The sequence below is a fragment of the Oenanthe melanoleuca genome, chromosome 1 (assembly GCF_029582105.1).
Source record: "Oenanthe melanoleuca isolate GR-GAL-2019-014 chromosome 1, OMel1.0, whole genome shotgun sequence".
In the NCBI taxonomy this organism is placed as follows: domain Eukaryota; kingdom Metazoa; phylum Chordata; class Aves; order Passeriformes; family Muscicapidae; genus Oenanthe; species Oenanthe melanoleuca.
This window is the reverse complement of record NC_079333.1, coordinates 19,416,712-19,435,831: the sequence shown is the minus strand read 5'-3', so window position 1 is coordinate 19,435,831 and position 19,120 is coordinate 19,416,712. Positions and strand designations below refer to the sequence as shown.

Sequence of the window (19,120 nt, the reverse complement as noted above, 5' to 3'; positions counted from 1 at the left end):
TCAAAACAAACACAGTTTTTCACTGGGTGAAAACAACATTACCTAATGTTACCCTTGGCCATTGAAAAGGACGGGAAGTTTTAGGTGTGAAAGATTCCAGAATGGATTCACTTGTTGCTGCTGGAAGAAATGATGACAGTCACAAGAGAGCAAAGAGCTAATGGAAGAAACTCTTCCTTCATGAGAAAAATAAATTTGTTTTAACAAGAACAACAAATATTTCACTAATGCTTGGACATTTATCAGTTTAGTATGCATTAGGGAGAAATTCAGAACTGCACAAAACTTCAGTGACTATAAATCAGTGCATCTGCAATATGCAAAAATTCTGGATAGCTATTTCCTCCTGCCTTCTTGCAACTGGTCTGGACCTCAACCACTGCCAAGTAAGATTTTTAAGTAGAGCTTTTGAACATTTTGAGTTTTGGTCCAATACTTAAGGGAGATGGTACTATGCACAATGTAGATATTTAATGAAGAGGACATGTTGAACAATCAATTAGTCACACATTAAAAAACAGGATTTGGAATAGAAACCAGACAACAGATCCAGCTGTGCTTTCAGTCCAAAACTACTGAGTGTCTGTGACTGTTAACCAATTCTATGCACTAATGTTAACATTTTTAGTGATGTTACAACAATAAAATGCAACCTACATCACAGTTCACATCACAGTGTTTTCATCAGAACTGCTTCACAAATACTGTTTTCTCAATTATCTATATGACACATTTTTCAACATACTGAATCCTGTGACTGAGTTGCCATATGCATTTTAACTGTGAGAAAACACCAAGTTCAACCATTAGCAGCAACATAAATTCTAAATCAGCTCTAAGGGGCGAATCCAAATGTGCATTGAAAATAACAGCAATGTATTAATTTCAGTTGAGTTTTAGAGAATGGCTTGAGCTACTGAATGAAGAACTAGGTAGAGGTTATTGTACCTGGTCCAGCTTCTGCTATTTCAGGCTTACTAGGTGCCACAGGACTTGGAAGAACAGGCTGAATGCCACTGAAAACTATAAAAGAACCACGTTATGTTATCTATGATTATTAATTCTACACACAGCTTTTTTTGGTCATAGAAACACAACCAAAACATGTGATATGTTACAACACACCTAATTTGCACTTCACCATAAGCACACCTTACCTCAGCAATGGAGCAGCACTGGTTTAGAGTGGGAGCTGAAGGTGGTGCTTAAAGTGAGAATTAAAACTAACCTGTCAGCCAACCAAAGCTAATATTGCCTTGGATCACATGGTCCACATAGCTTAAAGCAACCCAGAAAATACAAAGATAAAAATGTCTAATACCACAATTACAAAGATAAAGCATTCAATCCCCACCCCCAACTATAAAAACTAAAAAGCACTGCAAGTTTATTTCCATAGAAAAAAGCACCTGCCTTAGTTCTCTTCAGTGCTTTGTTTTGTGTCAATATTTTTAAGTGAATGTTAATGTCATATAATCATTTCACACATGAAAAACAAGGGTAAAGTTAAAAATATCACTAAGCAGCAAAAAAAAAAAAAAAAAAGTAAGAAAGGAACTTCCTATGCTGGCAAGACAGTATTTGGTATAAAAACATGTGTTCTAAATTAGCATATAACAATCAGGCTTGCAAGAAAACAACAAGTAATTTTGGAATTCTTATTAAGATTTAGTCAGTAGTAGTATTAAACCTAGTTTAGTAGCATTAAACCATGTTTACTTCATGTAAGTATATCTCAAAATAGCCCTAGAAGTTTTTTGAGAAATGAATGTGAGATCAGAAACACTACCAGGTGAGTTTCTCAGCAGAAAGTAGAAGTTTTAATGTGAAAAAGGATGTTGTCAATGATCATGACTCACACAAAAGACAACATGGAAGATGATCAAAATACCAAGAATTAATATAATTTCAAAAATGGCTGTCCAAACACCAAAAGGGGTTTAACTGAAAAGCTAATGCATTACTATTACCCTCAGTTGTTGTTAGCACATGAGGTGTTCTGGAAAGTGGAGGCATAGATTTTTCCAGGTCAGCTGTACTTGTAACTGTGGAAAAATATAAATATCCCTGAGACATCATATTGATAGCAAGGGGGCAAAAATCAGAAAAAGAGATTGCTTTACACTGCATCAGAGTTTCATAAATTTCCAACTTTAAAAGAAAGTAAAAAAATTCAAAGTTTTGAAGATGCCACATGCACTTGATAGACACCCTGACAGGAACTGCAGTCCCCCTAAAAGCAGATTCATCATCAGGAGTCAACTGATCTGTGCCCATGTAGCATGAGAAAACCTGAGCTTTTGACTTCACCTGCACCATAGAAAGAGACCTATGTACTTTAAATGCATGAATTTGTACAACCAGGTATTTCTGTTGCCAAAGCTTTGCATGTTTCAATATAGCAAAAGCCAGTATTTTGACTTGCAGGTTTTAACATCATGCAATTTGTCATTTGTGGTATTTTATCTAATTAATGTAATAAGTTAACACAACTTCTGTGATATATTGAAGAGGCAGACAGAGGCAGAAAATCTAGCACAAAGCTGTTGAAATATTGACTGCCAGGTTTAGGATAATTTTGCTTCTTATCTCTTGCACATTTGTAACCTTTGCAATGAATACAAATATGTTCTTGAATGCTTATGACCCCAGCAATAAAAGTTTAAAGGTGCAATAGCAACAAAACCTGAAAAAAAGTCTTATGAATAGAGAAAACTGCAAAATAATGTGTATGATACAGCTAACAGAAAATCCCCTGTGGTGAAATGCTCCAGTCAAGAACATATCTTTATAACTGATAATGAATCCATCTAGCTATTAGTACTACTGGTCCTAATCAATTCAGCAGCTTAAAACCACACTAAAGAAATTTGATTCCCATGGTTTCATTTGTATTTGATCCTATACCACAAAATATCACCATGTAATTTTAGAGTCTATCACACAATGCAAACAAAATTCTGCTTCAGACACCAGGCAAGCAGAGCAAACAGCTTGTAACTGTAACATCCTTGATGCAAAACCAAATATAAAGCAATGTAAGTATCATAAATACAATTTACCAGTCTCTGTTTTTGGTATTTCTGTAGATGCAGAAGTTTGGGACAGGAAACTAATATCATTAGAGTCCAGAGAAGCTGGAAAAAGAAAAATAAAACCAAAGCAAAACATTTTTTGGCATCACCTGAACATACAGACTGAAGAAGTTTCAAGACACAGAAACTAGGGATTTGTGAAAGGAAAACAACTCAAATGGACAGGCATGCCATGGATTTCCAAATGTAAATGTGCAAAAATGCACTGAGGATGAAAATGATGAAGAAGCTGCTAGAAGAAATATGACAAAGAGATGACATTACTAGAGAAGTGGAATTGCCACAGCCAATGCCAGAAATATGGTTCTGCATATATGGCCCCTTTAATCTCTAAAAGCTTTACTGAAATCCAGGCTCAAGAGAAGTAGCAGGTTGGCTAAAAGCACAACAATATCTCTTGGGACAGTTCCCATCTCGCACCACTACCAGAACTGCAAAAAAAACCATTACTGCCAGAGGCAGCCAGTGTCTCAAACAGTGAAGAAATATCCTATGATCCACCAAAAGCTGAAAGGAGGTGTTGATGTTAAAACACTAACATGGCTTTAAAAGCAGCAGCAGAGCAGAGCATTCCCACTTCCAGGTGATGGCAATGGAAAGGCGTGTCCTCTTGTGCCAGCCCAGCTGGGTTTGCCTCTCAGGAACACTGTTGTGTTTGAGTGCATCAGAGAAAGCAAGACCCACCACCCAAACACAAAGAAGCAGGGGAATGGAGCTGAAGGCCAGGTGCAACAACGTGGTCTCTCTGCAGAATGCCACATGCTTCCTGCAGAAAATGCTCATCAGCCATGGAAAAAGCAGGGGCTCGAACAAGAGAACTGCAGAACCAGGGTGGCGAGAGCTTTGGCAAGCCAAGCTGCACCAACAAGTCTTCATCCTCTCCAGGGAAGGTGACAAGGATGCCAGCTGGTTTGGGGTGGGAGGTGTGCGATGGGAAGTGAAAGAGATGGCAGACAATGGGAAAAGAAGGCTGTTGCTAGTTACCCATCACAGTCTGTTGAGTTGCCAGGGAGGAAGGAGTGGTGGACTTCAGCCTTGGTCTTCGAGTAGCTAAGATCAAACACAGAAACCACCTTCAGCTCCTCACCCAGGCCCCTGGCACACAGGTCACATCAAGGCAGAGCTATAAGGAAGGGATGTGGCCCTGCTTGGGCCAGGCTGCCATGTCACAGCTTCACTCCCCGTGTGCCCAGTGCTGCCTTCCAGCTGGCACTGGCAGCCAAGGCACGAGAGGAAGCCAAGAAATGGCCCCAGAACATGTACAGAGGAATAAATTTGAGTGAGGAGCCATAAGGGTCCAGCAACATCACTGACCCATCTTTGGGACAGCAGCACATCTGAACAGGCTCATCACTGCAGGGAAGAGCATTGCCAAGGGAAGCAGTGGAGGAGGGAATCACTGGCTATTTACCCATCCTTGTGCTTTCCCGTGAAGCCGACGAGGTCAATTCCAGCTCTGCTCTCTTGGTTGCTACTGTCAGACACAGAAATGATCTTGAGATATCCACTCAGCCTTGCCACAGCAGTACAAGGAGCATCAGCTCACAGCCCCACACATGTCTGCATTTAGGGCCACACATGCCCTTTCCTGGCTGCATCCTGTGACTCAAACCCATAGTCAAATGTCTTGCTGTGGTTGCAACTAACACAACTCTCCCTGAGCCCCAGCAGCTAAATGGTTCTACACCAGCAGGAAAATGTAAAAATACCCAATTCACCAAACCATACTTCCTCAATAGATGCAAAACCTACAGGAATTGCAATCAGAGCATGAGCCAAGTCTCACTGTAGAATTCAAAACTCAGGATGACATGTGCTGGGTATGTCTCCAATGCAAGCAGCTGCAATTATTAATTACTAATTTTCTAGCATGAAGAAATATACTGCATATTGTGCTATCAGTATTCAGTCATAACTCCAATCTTTCTTAAAAGTTCAATAATTTTTGCAAGTAAGTATATTCTTACTGTTTTCACTATTATTGTTTTTACATAGAATATATAAACTCTCATAATTCACACGAAAATTCTCTCAATTCCCTGGGAAATATAATTCCCATTCTTCCTTACAGTTAGTGTCTAAGCCAATGATTAACATGCCTATTCATCAAGTTTGAACTTTCATTCTCCTTCAAAAATATAAAAAAAAAGTTCTGTATGTTAAAAAATCCACATCAGTAAGAAGACAGAAAATTACACTTCTGCTGTATTGGGATATTTCATTCTAGAAAGAATTTTCAAAATAACAGCTGCACATAGAGTTACACAGGAATTTTGTGATGAATTCTTTTTGTCACTGGTCCCTTTACAACTGACTTTTCAAGTGATGGAAAAAAGATACATTCTAAAATCACACTTGTGTCATTAGTATGGCAAGTATTTTAATGTGCATTAACAAACTATAGATATTGCTCAAAGCAGGTGAAAATTATGTCAAATGATGGCAAGTGAAAAAAAAAAAATTAAAAAAAAAGATTAAAAAAAAAAGAATAGCCAGAACTTTTGTTTGCATCAAAGATACTGCCCACATTATATTTAATCTGAAAAACTATTAATGAGCTCTGATTATTATATACTTCACCACACCTACAAATATGAACTTCGGGTCTAAACTAATACATGCCTGGAGGGAAGAAAAAAAAAAAAAGAGAGAGAAACAATCAATAGGTTCTCCACTGAAAAATGCACAAAAGTGAACTTAATAACTTAATAATAAGGATTTCCATCAAGAGCTGGGCACACTGGTAGGAGAATACCAAGTGATCAAAAATCTGTAAGAATCTCTAATAGAAGATCTTGATTAATTTACAGGTTTTAATTTTACAAGTTTTCACTCTGAACAGGTATGAAGAACTTTGAACAGACAGAATCTCATATCAACACTGAAGGACAAGGATAAGCTACAAGAAGAGTCACATTTACTGCACAGTAATTAGTGAACAGATATGCAAATGACAACAATGAATGCAAAGATGACAATAAAAATCCCTCTCTTGTCTAAGAATGTATTATTGAAAAAGAAAAAAGCTTCTCATAAAAGCATAGAGCAAATTCCTAACCAAACAGATGATAGTCAAACAGTTTATCTCAGAAAATGGAATCAAAGTCTGGAAACTGTCACCACACTTTTAAGAACACAGTACAGAAAAAGTAGAAAAGCACAAATCTGATAGACCAACAAAGAGAATATCTCAAACATGGAGTTCTTGTTCTGAAAGAATTCTGTTAGGCTCCTCCAGTATTAGCAAATAAAATCTTTCAAAAATGCCTCAAAAGTTTGTAAGGTAGATTGACAGAGAGATGGATTGAAAGAGCTTCAGAAATGTCTCCCTTTTCATCTGACTACACACTTCTCTGTGGCACAGGGCTACTTACTGTCCTCTCCATCTTAATGTTGTTTGCTGAAAAAAGGGAATAATAAGAGTTTCACAAATACATTTTCTGAATATCTTCTCCTTGCCCTCCACTGGTTTAAAGCAGTGTTCAACATAACTCTTAAGATGGCATAATATAAATATAAATGGAAGTACCTACAATATTTATAGAAGATAAATCCACAAAGAGAATTTCCTGCAGATGTCACTCTCTGCCCTCAACACAGTAACTGACCAGGCCAATGTCTTAAATACCAATAACCACAGAAATACACTTTAGTAATAAAAAAGTAAATAGAAAATAAAAAGAGATATGGCTTGAAGTGATACAACAGCTATCTGTATCATAATACACTGCATATAGTAGAGAAATTAAAGTTTGGTTACAAGCCCCACAGCATCTCATGGTAAACTTCTGTTACATTAAGTAATTGGTCAGTGGTAATCATGGGAAACACTACAAATTAGTACTGTAAAAGTGGACTCTGAATTTAGAAAGAAGATCATAATCCAGTATTTTAAACATCACAGATACTGCCTTAAACAAAAATAGTATCAAATGCAGAATTTTTATCTTGCAGTTGTTCTTATCCACAGAGTAAAGGAAATCAACATTTTACCAGAAGCACCCTGGGAACTCTTCTGATAATTCAAGAACACTCAATTTGCAGGAAATGTCAATACCAGACTGAGCTGATGGTATTTCCATGACTCCAGATGCTTTTGATGGGAATTGTGAAACTGCCTGCATTTCATCAAGAGCTGCACAGAAAATCTGGATTTAAAGTGCTGAGGAATCTGACTGTTGCTGGGACAGCAAACACACAAGCTGTGCTGTTCAAGATGATGTCACTGCAAACACAAGCAAGACACTGGACACTTCAAAGTCGTTTCTGCACTATGTGAATAAAGAGAAGGACATGTGGCCCAATATGGTGACAAGCAGATCCAGTATCTCATGCTAGACAGAGCTCCTAAGAATCATCTTCTGCACTTTCTGGAGTTTAAACTACACCAACAGAAAGAAGGAATTCATACAAGTTGGTGCAAAAGATCATAGTTTTGCACTTTGAACCAAAAATGCTTTCTAGCTGATGATGGAGAAGTGACAGATGCAAAACTGTCCTTTAACAGGCTGGCCATTTAGACTTAGAAGAAACTGTGTTCACAACAGAAAAAAGGCAGCAAGTGGCATTGAGATCAAAGTTAAACATAAACTACTTTTTGCTGCAAGGGAGTTTTGGCAACAACTTGAAATAGAATTTGGAGGAAATTGCCATTATTGAATGGAAATTAAAGATTTCTTCTTGCAGGGACACTAAATGAAACAGAACCTTGAGCACAGATAAAACTGCATTTGTTCAGTGTCCCATTTTGTAAGGCATTGGTAAGTAAGCTTATTTTATGAACTGAGGAAGTGTAAGAAGTCTGAAGGATAAATGCTGACAAAAGAAGAACAAGAAAACTAGAAGAACAAGAAAACTATATAGGTTATTACATATTATTAGGTGTAATTAATTTAAATGTCAATAAAATACCATCAATCCACCAGTTCAATTTCACTGGGGTCTGGTCTAACAGGTTTCAAGGGGGTTTGGAAGCATCAGATCTACCATGAAAGTGTCTGGTCAAAAGCAATTTGCTGCAAATGTTTTCTTTAATTACAATGCTGTGTCTTTTATTTACAAAGTTGTTCTCAAGCAAGACAGCAACACATGTGACATTCCACATTTTTGTTTCTATTAGTCTTGTGCCTATGCAGTCTTCCTTTCTCACAGCAAAAAGTCTAACTTAATCATTGCTTTAAATATATTTCAAAAAAGTATTTAAGGGTTTATTCTCCACCATTTTGAACCCTATATCTTCATTGCTATTGTTCTTGCTATTTCTATGGGACTTACTCAACTTGGAACGGTTTAATTCAGGGATTTAAACAAAACTTATATTACCTTTCACTCTACCCCTCTGCAGTATTGCAACTTAAAAAGAGAACTCTGCTTCATGTAATAAGAAATGTCTATTACCACCAAACACAGCAATTCAGACTTGTATATATACCAGGAATATAGGCCAAAATTCGAAGAAAATATTTACTATTTCATGCAAAATTTCCTAAATTAGTCTGGTATTTGAGAGAGCAACTTAATTATGACAGTTCTGAAGTTTTTTTTGATTCATATTAAACTTAACTATCATTATACCAATTTTTTGATTAAAATCTGAGGTACTTTCTATTCAAAATCACATTTTTCAAGTATTACCAGGTACAGCTGATGGCATTTCTTGGATGCTAGACGTTTCAGGTCTTGAAGAAATGTGCTGATTTTCATCAAAAGCTGAAAAAAAATCTGGAGTTAAAATTAGAACTGGCTTCAGATCCAGAGTATTTGGCCAGCAGCTGTTGGGCAGTTCAAGACAACATTGATGTGAGATCAAGCAAGGTGACAGCAGCTGCAAAGTTGAACTGAGGAATGGGGTGTTACATGAACACTGAAGCTGGTTTGAAATGAAGGAGGGCCAACTCCAGCAGCTCATGTGAGGCAATCTTCTTCTCACTGGCTTCTTTTTAAAGTACTTATTCTTTGAAAGAAAACTGCAGCTACCAGGAGAAACCTAGAGGCAACATAAGCTAGCAGAAGATCTATTTGTGGATTGTTATTCAGTCACTGTGGGGAATTATTTCCCAGCTTAGATTGCACAGAAATGGCTGGGTAGAGCAGGGGTGGGGGTGGAAAGTGGGGAGGAAGCCCAGCATCAAAGCAGCCTTCAAAGCAACGTGTCTGAATGAGCCTTGGCACTCAGCACAGCCACTGGAAGGGATGGAGAGCAATGGAAAAGCTAATGGAATTATGGAATTATGAGCTATTTACCCATCACGCTCCCTCTGGTTTCCATGGTGGGAGGAGAAGTGGTTTTCAGGCCTGATCCCCGGGTAGCTAAGATCAAATATGAAAATAATCTTGAAACACTAAGTGAAATCCGCCTTTAGATAAGGTGATCTTCAGCCCATAGCAGGTCTAAGGGACATACATTTATTTTAGACTTCTAACTGATACTTACAGTAGCCTACTTCGTTTTTGTCTCATGGGGTAATTTTTTTTGTTGGATACATAACATCTAATTTTAGGCATTAGCCACTAGGCCAGCTGTCTGCATCTGATTTTAAAATTCTATCCAACAGCAACTGCTGACAGCAAACCCCTTCTCCCCTACACTTTAGTTTGGATGTGCCAGACAAGTCTTTTAAATAAGGAGTTACAAATGCCCAATATTATTTTGATACAACATGCACACAATTTTCACACAGGTGGTATCAAAACATTTTCCTACTAATTCATGTTTAGGCCAAGAATCAGATTTTCCCTTCAACTGCCATGAAGCTGCTTTGAGAGAAGCAGGATTGCTGAGACATGTCATCCTTTGCCAGAAAATGGCTTAAAAATATTTGTATGTTTTTCTGTCAATACAGTAATAAAAACACATACACACAAAAAAAATCAGATTCTATCAGCCCTTAAGACCACCATTTCTATTAGAGAAATTATGCAGCCTAGAGCATGAAAGAAACACTTTTATGGATGGTATTAGATGAAAAAATGAAGAGTGGGTACTCTTAATGTTAAGAACATTCATGATTTATTAAAGTGTAAGCCAAATAATAATCTAAGCAGCCCAGTTCTTCAAATCAAGAGAGAAGGCTGTGGTAACTTGGTGAGAACAGTGCTGCAGACAACAGAAAAGTCATGTCTGATAAACTGCTGAAAGTTTTCCTCTAATGAAGATAGAAATGACCTTGGATAGACACAGTTCCCAACTTCAAAAGAAAACAAAAATCTTGCTCTCATGCAGAGGCAAGATAATTGTCAGCACCACCCACTGAGTATGAGTACAGCTGTATCATGTTTGTGTTCAGTGTGAATTCTGCAAGAGATAAAAGCTTTTCTAAATTTATCTGTGAAGAGAAGCTGCAAGAACACTGACCAAACTGCAACCAAATAATACTAGAGAAAACACAAACAGTGTATGTAGGTTGTAATTAGCTAATCTTCAGATGACAAACTGTGTCAATGCTCATTTACCTAATTCCATCTGATTGTCTCCAGGAAGAAAGTGATGTTTGATACACTGATGTAAAAAAACATCACTTGTTAAATCATGCTAGCATGAGCAGAACCAAGGATCAGAACCTCACAGCAAACTTTTATGATTTTTTATTACTATATTCTGAGAAAATCTAATGCTCAAATACAAACGCATAAATTGTGCCTCAAGAGCTATATTCTTCACTAATACATGGAGGGAAATAATAAATTATTAGCAGAAGTAAGTGTAAAAATAACTTTTAGCATCAAAATCCTGTCCTGCAGCAGCCTTTTAAATATTAGGGACTTCTTAAAAAGTTCTAACAAGGAACCAAAGTCCAACTAAATAGTCTCTTTAAAAGATGTCTATTAGGTAAAGAAAAACATTCCCCTTCAGAGGATAACTGTTATGCTGATATCTCAACATCCATCAAAGCCTGAGAGTTTCCTCTTAAGTGTTAAATTCTGCCCCTTCAACCATATCAGAACCCTTCAGCAAAACAATACTAGCCTAAAAGAGGAAGTATCAGGATAATTTACTTGAGGCTGTAACTGTTAATTAAAACAAATAACTGGTAATTATTACAAATAACATGAAGCCATAATGAAAGACCACGGGAGACAACATTAAAAATACAGGATATATAACAGACATCAGAATCGTACTACTTGAATATTAAGAAAAATCAAGCATAGGTAATAAAATAAATGCCATTTACCAGTTTCTTGCTCTGACATTTTTGTAGATGTAGAAGTTTGGGGAGTGGAAGTAACATGAAGAAAGTCACGTGGGGCTGGAAAAAATGGTGGCTTATTACTTAAAAAATACATGAACCATCCCACCATGGCATCACCTGCAACCATGGACTCAGTGGTTTAGAATACAAACAATAAAGAACAGAAAAAAATATATTCTGCAAAATAAGCAGAATTTTTAAAAGAAAGAGGTTAATATGCAAAGATGTGTAAAACCACACAAATATAATACAAAAAATTAAACAGAATGACATAAGGAATATGGGAAGAAATTCCCATGTGGTTAGAAGGAATGCAAGATTGAAAAAGTACAAGAACACTGGCCAAGAGGAGTCAAGGAGAAATGAAATTTATGAGATGAAGATACTGGAAAAATTCCAATGTAAAAATTTGGCAAAAATAAAAGAACCTAAAAAGTGATTCAGACAACATCACCAGGCAGGGAAACAGAAACTAATATTCTTAGCCCTGCCAAATTTATATGCCCTGTTATAATTACAAGTATCTGATTTCTCCACTGTAAAAACAAGAAAGCTCAGAAAATTACTTCAATTAATGCAAAGTAGGGAATGTAAGTTCCCTGGAAAAGATCCTGAAGTGTGTGAAATATCTCAGTTGATATGAAAGCAAGACTGCTCCAGACAAAAGTTCCAAGTCACTTGACACTGTCCTTTACATTTTTAACTCGCACTTAACTTCAGATTTTAGGCACACCAGCCTGCTCAAGCAACACTTTGTCACCCCATGGGACACAAAATAGTGCAAGGACACAGGACAGGTGTTGCACACCTGCCAGTGTGAAAGAAGCTGCTGCCACAAGCATCTCCACCACTGTCACCAAGTGCCACAGCCAATGCCTGAACTAAATACGGTTTGCACATACAACCCCGTTTACATTTATATCTATATCTATTTTTATCCCAATACAGGCCCAAGAGAAGTAACAGATTGGCTAAAAGTACAACAATATCTCTTGGGACACTGCTGCCTTGCATAGTCGTCAGATCTGCAAGAAACATTATTAGTACCAGGGGGTGCCAGTGCCTTAAACCACGAAGAAACATCCCAATATTCACCAACAGCTGAAATGAGGTATTGATTTTAAAATACATGACATGGCCTCAAAAGCAGCAGCAGAGCAGAGCATTCCCACTTCCAGGTGATGGCAATGGAAAGGGAAGGGCAGAAGAAAACCAGCCAACTTTAAAGTCAGTGGTGAGGCCACCAAGAGATACAGCCATGCCCAAGGAAGGCCCAGAGGGTGGCTGAACTGCTGAGCTCTGTTCTTGTGCCAGCCCAGCTGGGTTTGCCTCCAAGGAACACTGTTGTGTTTGAGTGCATCAGAGAAAGCAAGACCCACCACCCAAACACAAAGAAGCAGGGGAATGGAGCTGAAGGCCAGGTGCAACAACGTGGTCTCTCTGCAGAATGCCACATGCTTCCTGCAGAAAATGCTCATCAGCCATGGAAAAAGCAGGGGCTCGAACAAGAGAACTGCAGAACCAGGGTGGCGAGAGCTTTGGCAAGCCAAGCTGCACCAACAAGTCTTCATCCTCTCCAGGGAAGGTGACAAGGATGCCAGCTGGTTTGGGGTGGGAGGTGTGTGATGGGAAGTGAAAGAGATGGCAGACAATGGGAAAAGAAGGCTGTTGCTAGTTACCCATCACAGTCTGTTGAGTTGCCAGGGAGGAAGGAGTGGTGGACTTCAGCCTTGGTCTTCGAGTAGCTAAGATCAAACACAGAAACCACCTTCAGCTCCTCACCCAGGCCCCTGGCACACAGGTCACATCAAGGCAGAGCTATAAGGAAGGGATGTGGCCCTGCTTGGGCCAGGCTGCCATGTCACAGCTTCACTCCCCGTGTGCCCAGTGCTGCCTTCCAGCTGGCACTGGCAGCCAAGGCACCAGAGGAAGCCAAGAAATGGCCCCAGAACATGTACAGAGGAATAAATTTGAGTGAGGAGCCATAAGGGTCCAGCAACATCACTGACCCATCTTTGGGACAGCAGCACATCTGAACAGGCTCATCACTGCAGGGAAGAGCATTGCCAAGGGAAGCAGTGGAGGAAGGAATCACTGGCTATTTACCCATCCTTGTGCTTTCCCGTGAAGCCGACGAGGTCAATTCCAGCTCTGCTCTCTTGGTTGCTACTGTCAGACACAGAAATGATCTTGAGATATCCACTCAGCCTTGCCACAGCAGTACAAGGAGCATCAGCTCACAGCCCCACACATGTCTGCATTTAGGGCCACACATGCCCTTTCCTGGCTGCACCCTGTGACTCAAACCCAGTCAAATGTCTTGCTAACAACTAACACAACACTCCCTGAGCCCCAGTAGCTAAATGGCTCTACATCAGCAGGAAAATGCCAAAATATCCAATTCACTAAACCACTAATTACATTTCCTTAACAGATTCTAAACAGTTCTTGCAGAGGTAATATGGCAGCTAAGAATCACACCTATGTATTTAGAATTCAAGATCTGATCTCACTTTTCCCTGCAATCAATGAAATCCTTCATTCTATTGGTCAGAAATTATTGTTCCTGGCACTTATAAAACAGTGTTGAGAATGTGTCTCTTTCTAGCTAAATGATTGCAATAAAGTGAAAACAGGAAAATTTTCCACAGAATTCTAGCACATCTTACACTTGACAAAACTCTACATCTCTTTGTATGCTGAAGAACAAGTCACTTTACTGATCTCCTCAGACATCCTGTTATCCTAATTTTGCACGGGGAGAATGCAGAACCAAATACATAAACCACTGTCAAATCTGGACTATGGGTACTCACTAGCACTGTGCATATTTGCCCATTGCCTTGGGCTTGGTTTCAGGTTTAAGGCAGGCAAGACTTGTGACAGTTTGCAAACAGGCCCTTGGATGAAGTTGGTGGCAATAAAGAAATAATGTTGAGTATTCCTCTGGGATATTTTGATATTTCCAGTCTTTGGAAATGGAAATCCTTCTGTTAGGTCTCTGACTTGATCCTTTTCTAGCAACATTCAATGACTCACTAACCAAAGTGTTTGCATCTGCTTAAGAACAGTAGATAAATCTTTTTCTGCTTGTGGAGGAACTTTTCCAATGTGCAAAAGGAACAAATTTGACATGTTAACACTTATTTAACCATTCCTAATAATGGCCTTCCACATATATTTATATATACATCCATATATACAAACAATCCCTCACAAGAAAACCCAGACAAGCTCATTTTTTATCAAAGTGAAAAAAAAAAAAAAAAATCTTATCATTGCAGTATTTCATTAAAAATATCTCAAATGTAACAGATGCATCAAACTATAGTTTCTGTCTGTCCAGCTTTACAGAGAGCAAGTCAGAATAAAACCTCCATTTAGCAAAGCATTGCTGTGTCTTTTGAGAGACTGCCCAGATGGGAGGATAACTACAGAGAAGACAGATATCATTACCAGCTGAGATTGGTGGCATTTCTGGCATGCCAGATGTTGTGAATCTTGAAGAAAGAGGCTTCCTTTCACCTAAGTCTGGAAAGATAATATTGTGTTAAAAGGCTTAATTGCCTCAGAACTACCTGAATAATGGGGACTTGGCAAACTTCCATCTGTTAAAAAGGAAGCACTGGGAAAATTGCTTGCAAGTCAGCTGGGCATTACTGCATCTTATGGACTGTTAGGCTGGTATGGGAGTCCATGGGGAAACCAGGCAACCTAATTATTCATACTAATGAGAATTCTTTTTATTACCTAATAATCTTAGCATATAATGCATGGCAGATAGTAAGAACACATCTTTGGATTCAGAAAGTAGTCAGAGGGCCTGCCTTTTTATGGAAATGTTACACAGAAATATGCGCAAGTTTTTTATTCCCTCTCACAATTAAGTTCTATCAACACAGGAAAGAAAACCCCAAAACTAAGAAAGACAGGTTCACAGCTGGGAATCTTACTAATGACAAAACCAAACACAGCCAACTAAAGGGAACTCTCCTCTTTGCCTCTGATACCCCATCTACAAAGATGAATAATGAGTGCAGATGAGAATCTAGTTAACATCAGCAATAAGTGTTAAGTAATAATTAATTACTGCAATGGTGATAACTAAAGCAATGCAAAGCTTCCAAAAATAGCAGCAAGGATTAAAAAAAAAGAAAACAAAATATTTGAAACTATAATGAAGCCAACTTATCAATTTTCCCCCATGCTATTCTAACAGCTGAAGCTGTATAGTAATTTTAGGCATGGATATTTCCAAAGCAGTAGTATCTCTAGCTGCAGTTAAAAAACCAACCAAACAAAATCTGAGAAATAATTTCATGCAAGTAAATTAAGAAGGAACATCAGTTGAAGAGAAATTTTGCAAAGCATATATTGTTTGTACTTATTTATTTAAAAATTAACCTCTTTTGTTTATTTTAAATACCATCCCTAATTACTCAGCTGAAGATGTTAACTTGGGCATCCTCACCTACCCAAGGCTACAGGAAAAACAATCTATTCCCAAAGCTATAACTCAAGGTATAGCTTAGCTGGAAAGGTTAGTTATTTTAAGACAATACATAGGAAAAAAATCACAGCAAACTGTATGTGAAAAATTGACAGGATGAAAGAAACAAAAAAACTTATCACTAAAAAGCATGGTGTTTTACTTGACTGGAACAGTTTTAAGCCTTGCAAAATTTAAATCTTTGATCAATACTGCATTATTCTGCAAGCTAGTTGCAGACTTTCTTTAAACTTGTTCTCTGCCTGATCACAGGAATGAGGATGCTGATACAGGAGTTGAAAAAATACGATATAGGGCAAGACCCAAGGCAAGCAGCATGCAACAGATGTTTGAAATGATCAATATGGAAGCAGCAATGAACTTTTCATCACCAACCAATCAAAAGGGCATGCTTCTGAGAGAATATTGTTATAATTTGCCAGTGCCTGGCATTTCTGAATAAGTAAAACTTTGGGGAGTAGAAATAACATGAAGAGAGTTATGTGAAGATGTAAAATAAAAGCAAAAATAATGCTGTATTGTTTTGAAGTGACAAGAAACCTTCTGCAACAGCATCATTTATGTCAAACTGAACAAAGTATTTCATGAGGGGCTCTATATCTCCTCCAAAACTTGCCAACTGTCAGGAGGATTAACCTCATGAGAAACCATTACCAGGTCGGGTTGGTTCCACTTCCATGGTACCAGGTGGTTTGGATCCTGAAGATACAGTCTGTTTTTCCTCAAAAGCTGAAAAAAGAATCTAAGCTTAAAATGCTGAGAGAGCTGTGACTTGATGGATTAGCATCAAACAGCTGAGTGAGAGCCGTGTATTTCCAGACGATGCTAACGCCAAGCTGAGCAAGATGGGCTCAAGTGAGACATGAGACAACAACCACGACAAGGGGAGGGGATGGCTGGAAAAACAGGTCTCTGGCCTTGAAATGCCAGTGCCACATGCTTGAAAGAACTCTTACCAGCAGGGAATTCTCTCTTATTAAAGTTTCTGGGTAAGAGCTTCAGCTATACTGAAAGAAATAAGATGACGACGAGACACGACAACGCTGTCTTTAGGCAGTTTTTAAGCTGACAACAAATACATTTCAGGTGGTTACACAGACACAAAAATGGTGAATAAGCAGCTCTCTGTGAAAGATAGCCAAGATTAACGTTTGCAGATCTACATGATGCTAAGGTAATGGAAAAAAAATCACAGAACTAATCTGCTAATTACCCATTTCCATCTCTCTCGTTTCTGCAGAAGGTAGAAATATGGATTTCAAGGTTGGACTCTGAGTAGCTAAGAGAAAACATGAAACAACATTTTATCATTCCAAGACAGACTCTTCTGGCAAGTGATACAAAATCTAATTTCAACTGTAACTAACAAGGATTTTTTTTTGTTTGAAGGTCTCTTTGTTCCATTAATTTCTACCACATTCATATTTAGCATACCCTAGCTGAATCCTTATTATTTAAGAGCACTTCATTCACAGCAAGGCAGCTACAACCCAATATTTGATATTCACACCACTTGCAGGTCTCAAGTCACTAGTGTAATATGTATAACTATTTTTAAAGAAGTTGTAATGGCAAAAGAGTAGTACAATAAAATCAGTGAAATAATTGTTGAAGTTAGTAAATGACACCTACTATCTGTCATCTGTAATGAGGATTATTACAAAGACCTTCTGGTTTCTTCACTTTGAAGTATGGATAACCTGAATTGTGCCTTAATGAAAGTGGAGTCAGGATGGAATTGGGCACTCTTACCTGAAAGTCATCATGGAAAAGCTTCCACCATGCACAGATTTGCCACTATTAAAGCACTACTGATCCTACTCAACTGTGTGTACTGGTCAGTAAGTATTTTTCTTTCTGTTAAAACCCCCATTTAAATAATTAGGTGTAGAGTTCATTTCTAGTACAGGAAATATGCATATATGCCAAAAAGTGAACAGCCTTTTTTTCATACATTGGAACTACTTTCCATTTAATTTCAATCCACCTTTTCACATTAGAATTTGGATCCCAGGTTGCTATCCTGATATTGTTGGATTCAGCAGCTGGACCAGATGATCATTGTAGGTCCCTTGCAAATGGAACCATTCTATTCTATATTTATAGAGAAGTAAACACTACCAACAAAAGCCATATGAGTCACAGCTTTTGGCAAAAGCTTCCATTGATCCATTTACATCCAGTAAGAACTACAAGAGATCTCCCAAAGGCATCAGAACATTCAGGGCATGTTCACAAAGCTATCTTTTCAGAAACACTTGAATTCAAAATATACTGACCACACAGGAAGTTTACAAAACAAAGGAGAGATCTCCTTCTAGCACAATCAAGATAGAAAAATAAAGAAAAAAGTCTTCAGGGGAGCTAGGGCAGAATACAGGTCAGATGCAGTTCAACTTCATAAATTAAATTTTGCTTTCTTTGCTGTTTTTATGATAGCAGGTGATCAAGGCACACAGAGGCACAGTGCAGAGAAACCTCCTCTGTGCAAGCATGCCCTGACTCCCACAGAGGATCTGACTTCAACAGTGACTTGATGGAGAGCACTGATGCTCCCTCTGACACAATGGCTGGGCCTGGCCTTACTTAATGAAATCCCACTTTAGCCAAGTGAAACTATTCAAAGGGAATGGAGCACAAAATGAGAACAAAACCATAATAAATGCTTGAATTAAACACTTATTTCTTCCTTACGTGTTGTTATTATTCCACCTTTACCACTGAGACAAACATAGGATTAGATTATTATTCCCTTTCTTTTACAAAAAAAACCAAAATAAAACAAAAAAAAAACTTCACATCCCTAATAATTTTCAGTTTTCAGCTACATTTATAGCAAACAGGTTCTTAAATAATTGTTTCTCTCTCTTTCCAATGCTGCTTCTAATTGGATTTAACAAAATGATTTTTACTACAGTGAAAACAAATGTCTTTTTCCATCCCCTCAAACATACCTGGAAAAGAGCTGTCAAAAAAAAATCTATCAAATTAAAAATAAATTGTGAAGATTATTTTCATGTTCTTGAGAATCTGCTTCAAATATGCTTTCAAGAACTAAAAGGCATTCCTGGAAATTATTCTAAAATTTGGCAGACTACATTAAGCAAGAGTATGCCATCCTAATAAGCCAGCATTATTCTATGATTACTCCTTGACTAATGCTTAATGAAATATTAATCTGATTCAATGGCCCCCCAGGTAACCACTGTAATAGCTGTTAATACAGAAAACAGCAACAAGCAATAGTTTTGGTACAATGAGCTGTTTATGACTATCACAAACAGAGAAAAAACACAGGCCTGTTATGAAATCAGAGGTCCTGG

General features: G+C 38.1%; 1 protein-coding gene across 38 annotated transcripts in view; it reads right to left on the bottom strand.

Moving 5' to 3' along the window:
* Positions 1–19,120, bottom strand: part of ABI3BP (ABI family member 3 binding protein) — a 130,756-nt gene that overhangs the window by 56,167 nt on the left and 55,469 nt on the right. For 15 of the 38 annotated variants that reach the window (XM_056483331.1, XM_056483455.1, XM_056483579.1 and 12 more), the window contains 14 exons: positions 17,011–17,076; positions 16,452–16,526; positions 14,744–14,818; positions 13,394–13,456; positions 12,967–13,032; positions 11,270–11,344; positions 9,339–9,404; positions 8,730–8,816; positions 4,507–4,569; positions 4,080–4,145; positions 3,063–3,137; positions 1,971–2,045; positions 949–1,023; positions 43–120 (listed from right to left, as the gene is read on the bottom strand). In XM_056483331.1, the coding sequence (XP_056339306.1) occupies positions 43–120; positions 949–1,023; positions 1,971–2,045; positions 3,063–3,137; positions 4,080–4,145; positions 4,507–4,569; positions 8,730–8,816; positions 9,339–9,404; positions 11,270–11,344; positions 12,967–13,032; positions 13,394–13,456; positions 14,744–14,818; positions 16,452–16,526; positions 17,011–17,076 (1,005 nt within the window). The remainder of the gene's footprint in view (positions 1–42; positions 121–948; positions 1,024–1,970; positions 2,046–3,062; positions 3,138–4,079; positions 4,146–4,506; positions 4,570–8,729; positions 8,817–9,338; positions 9,405–11,269; positions 11,345–12,966; positions 13,033–13,393; positions 13,457–14,743; positions 14,819–16,451; positions 16,527–17,010; positions 17,077–19,120) is intronic. The other 23 variants (XM_056483381.1, XM_056483507.1, XM_056483489.1 and 20 more) reach the window with 17 other exon arrangements.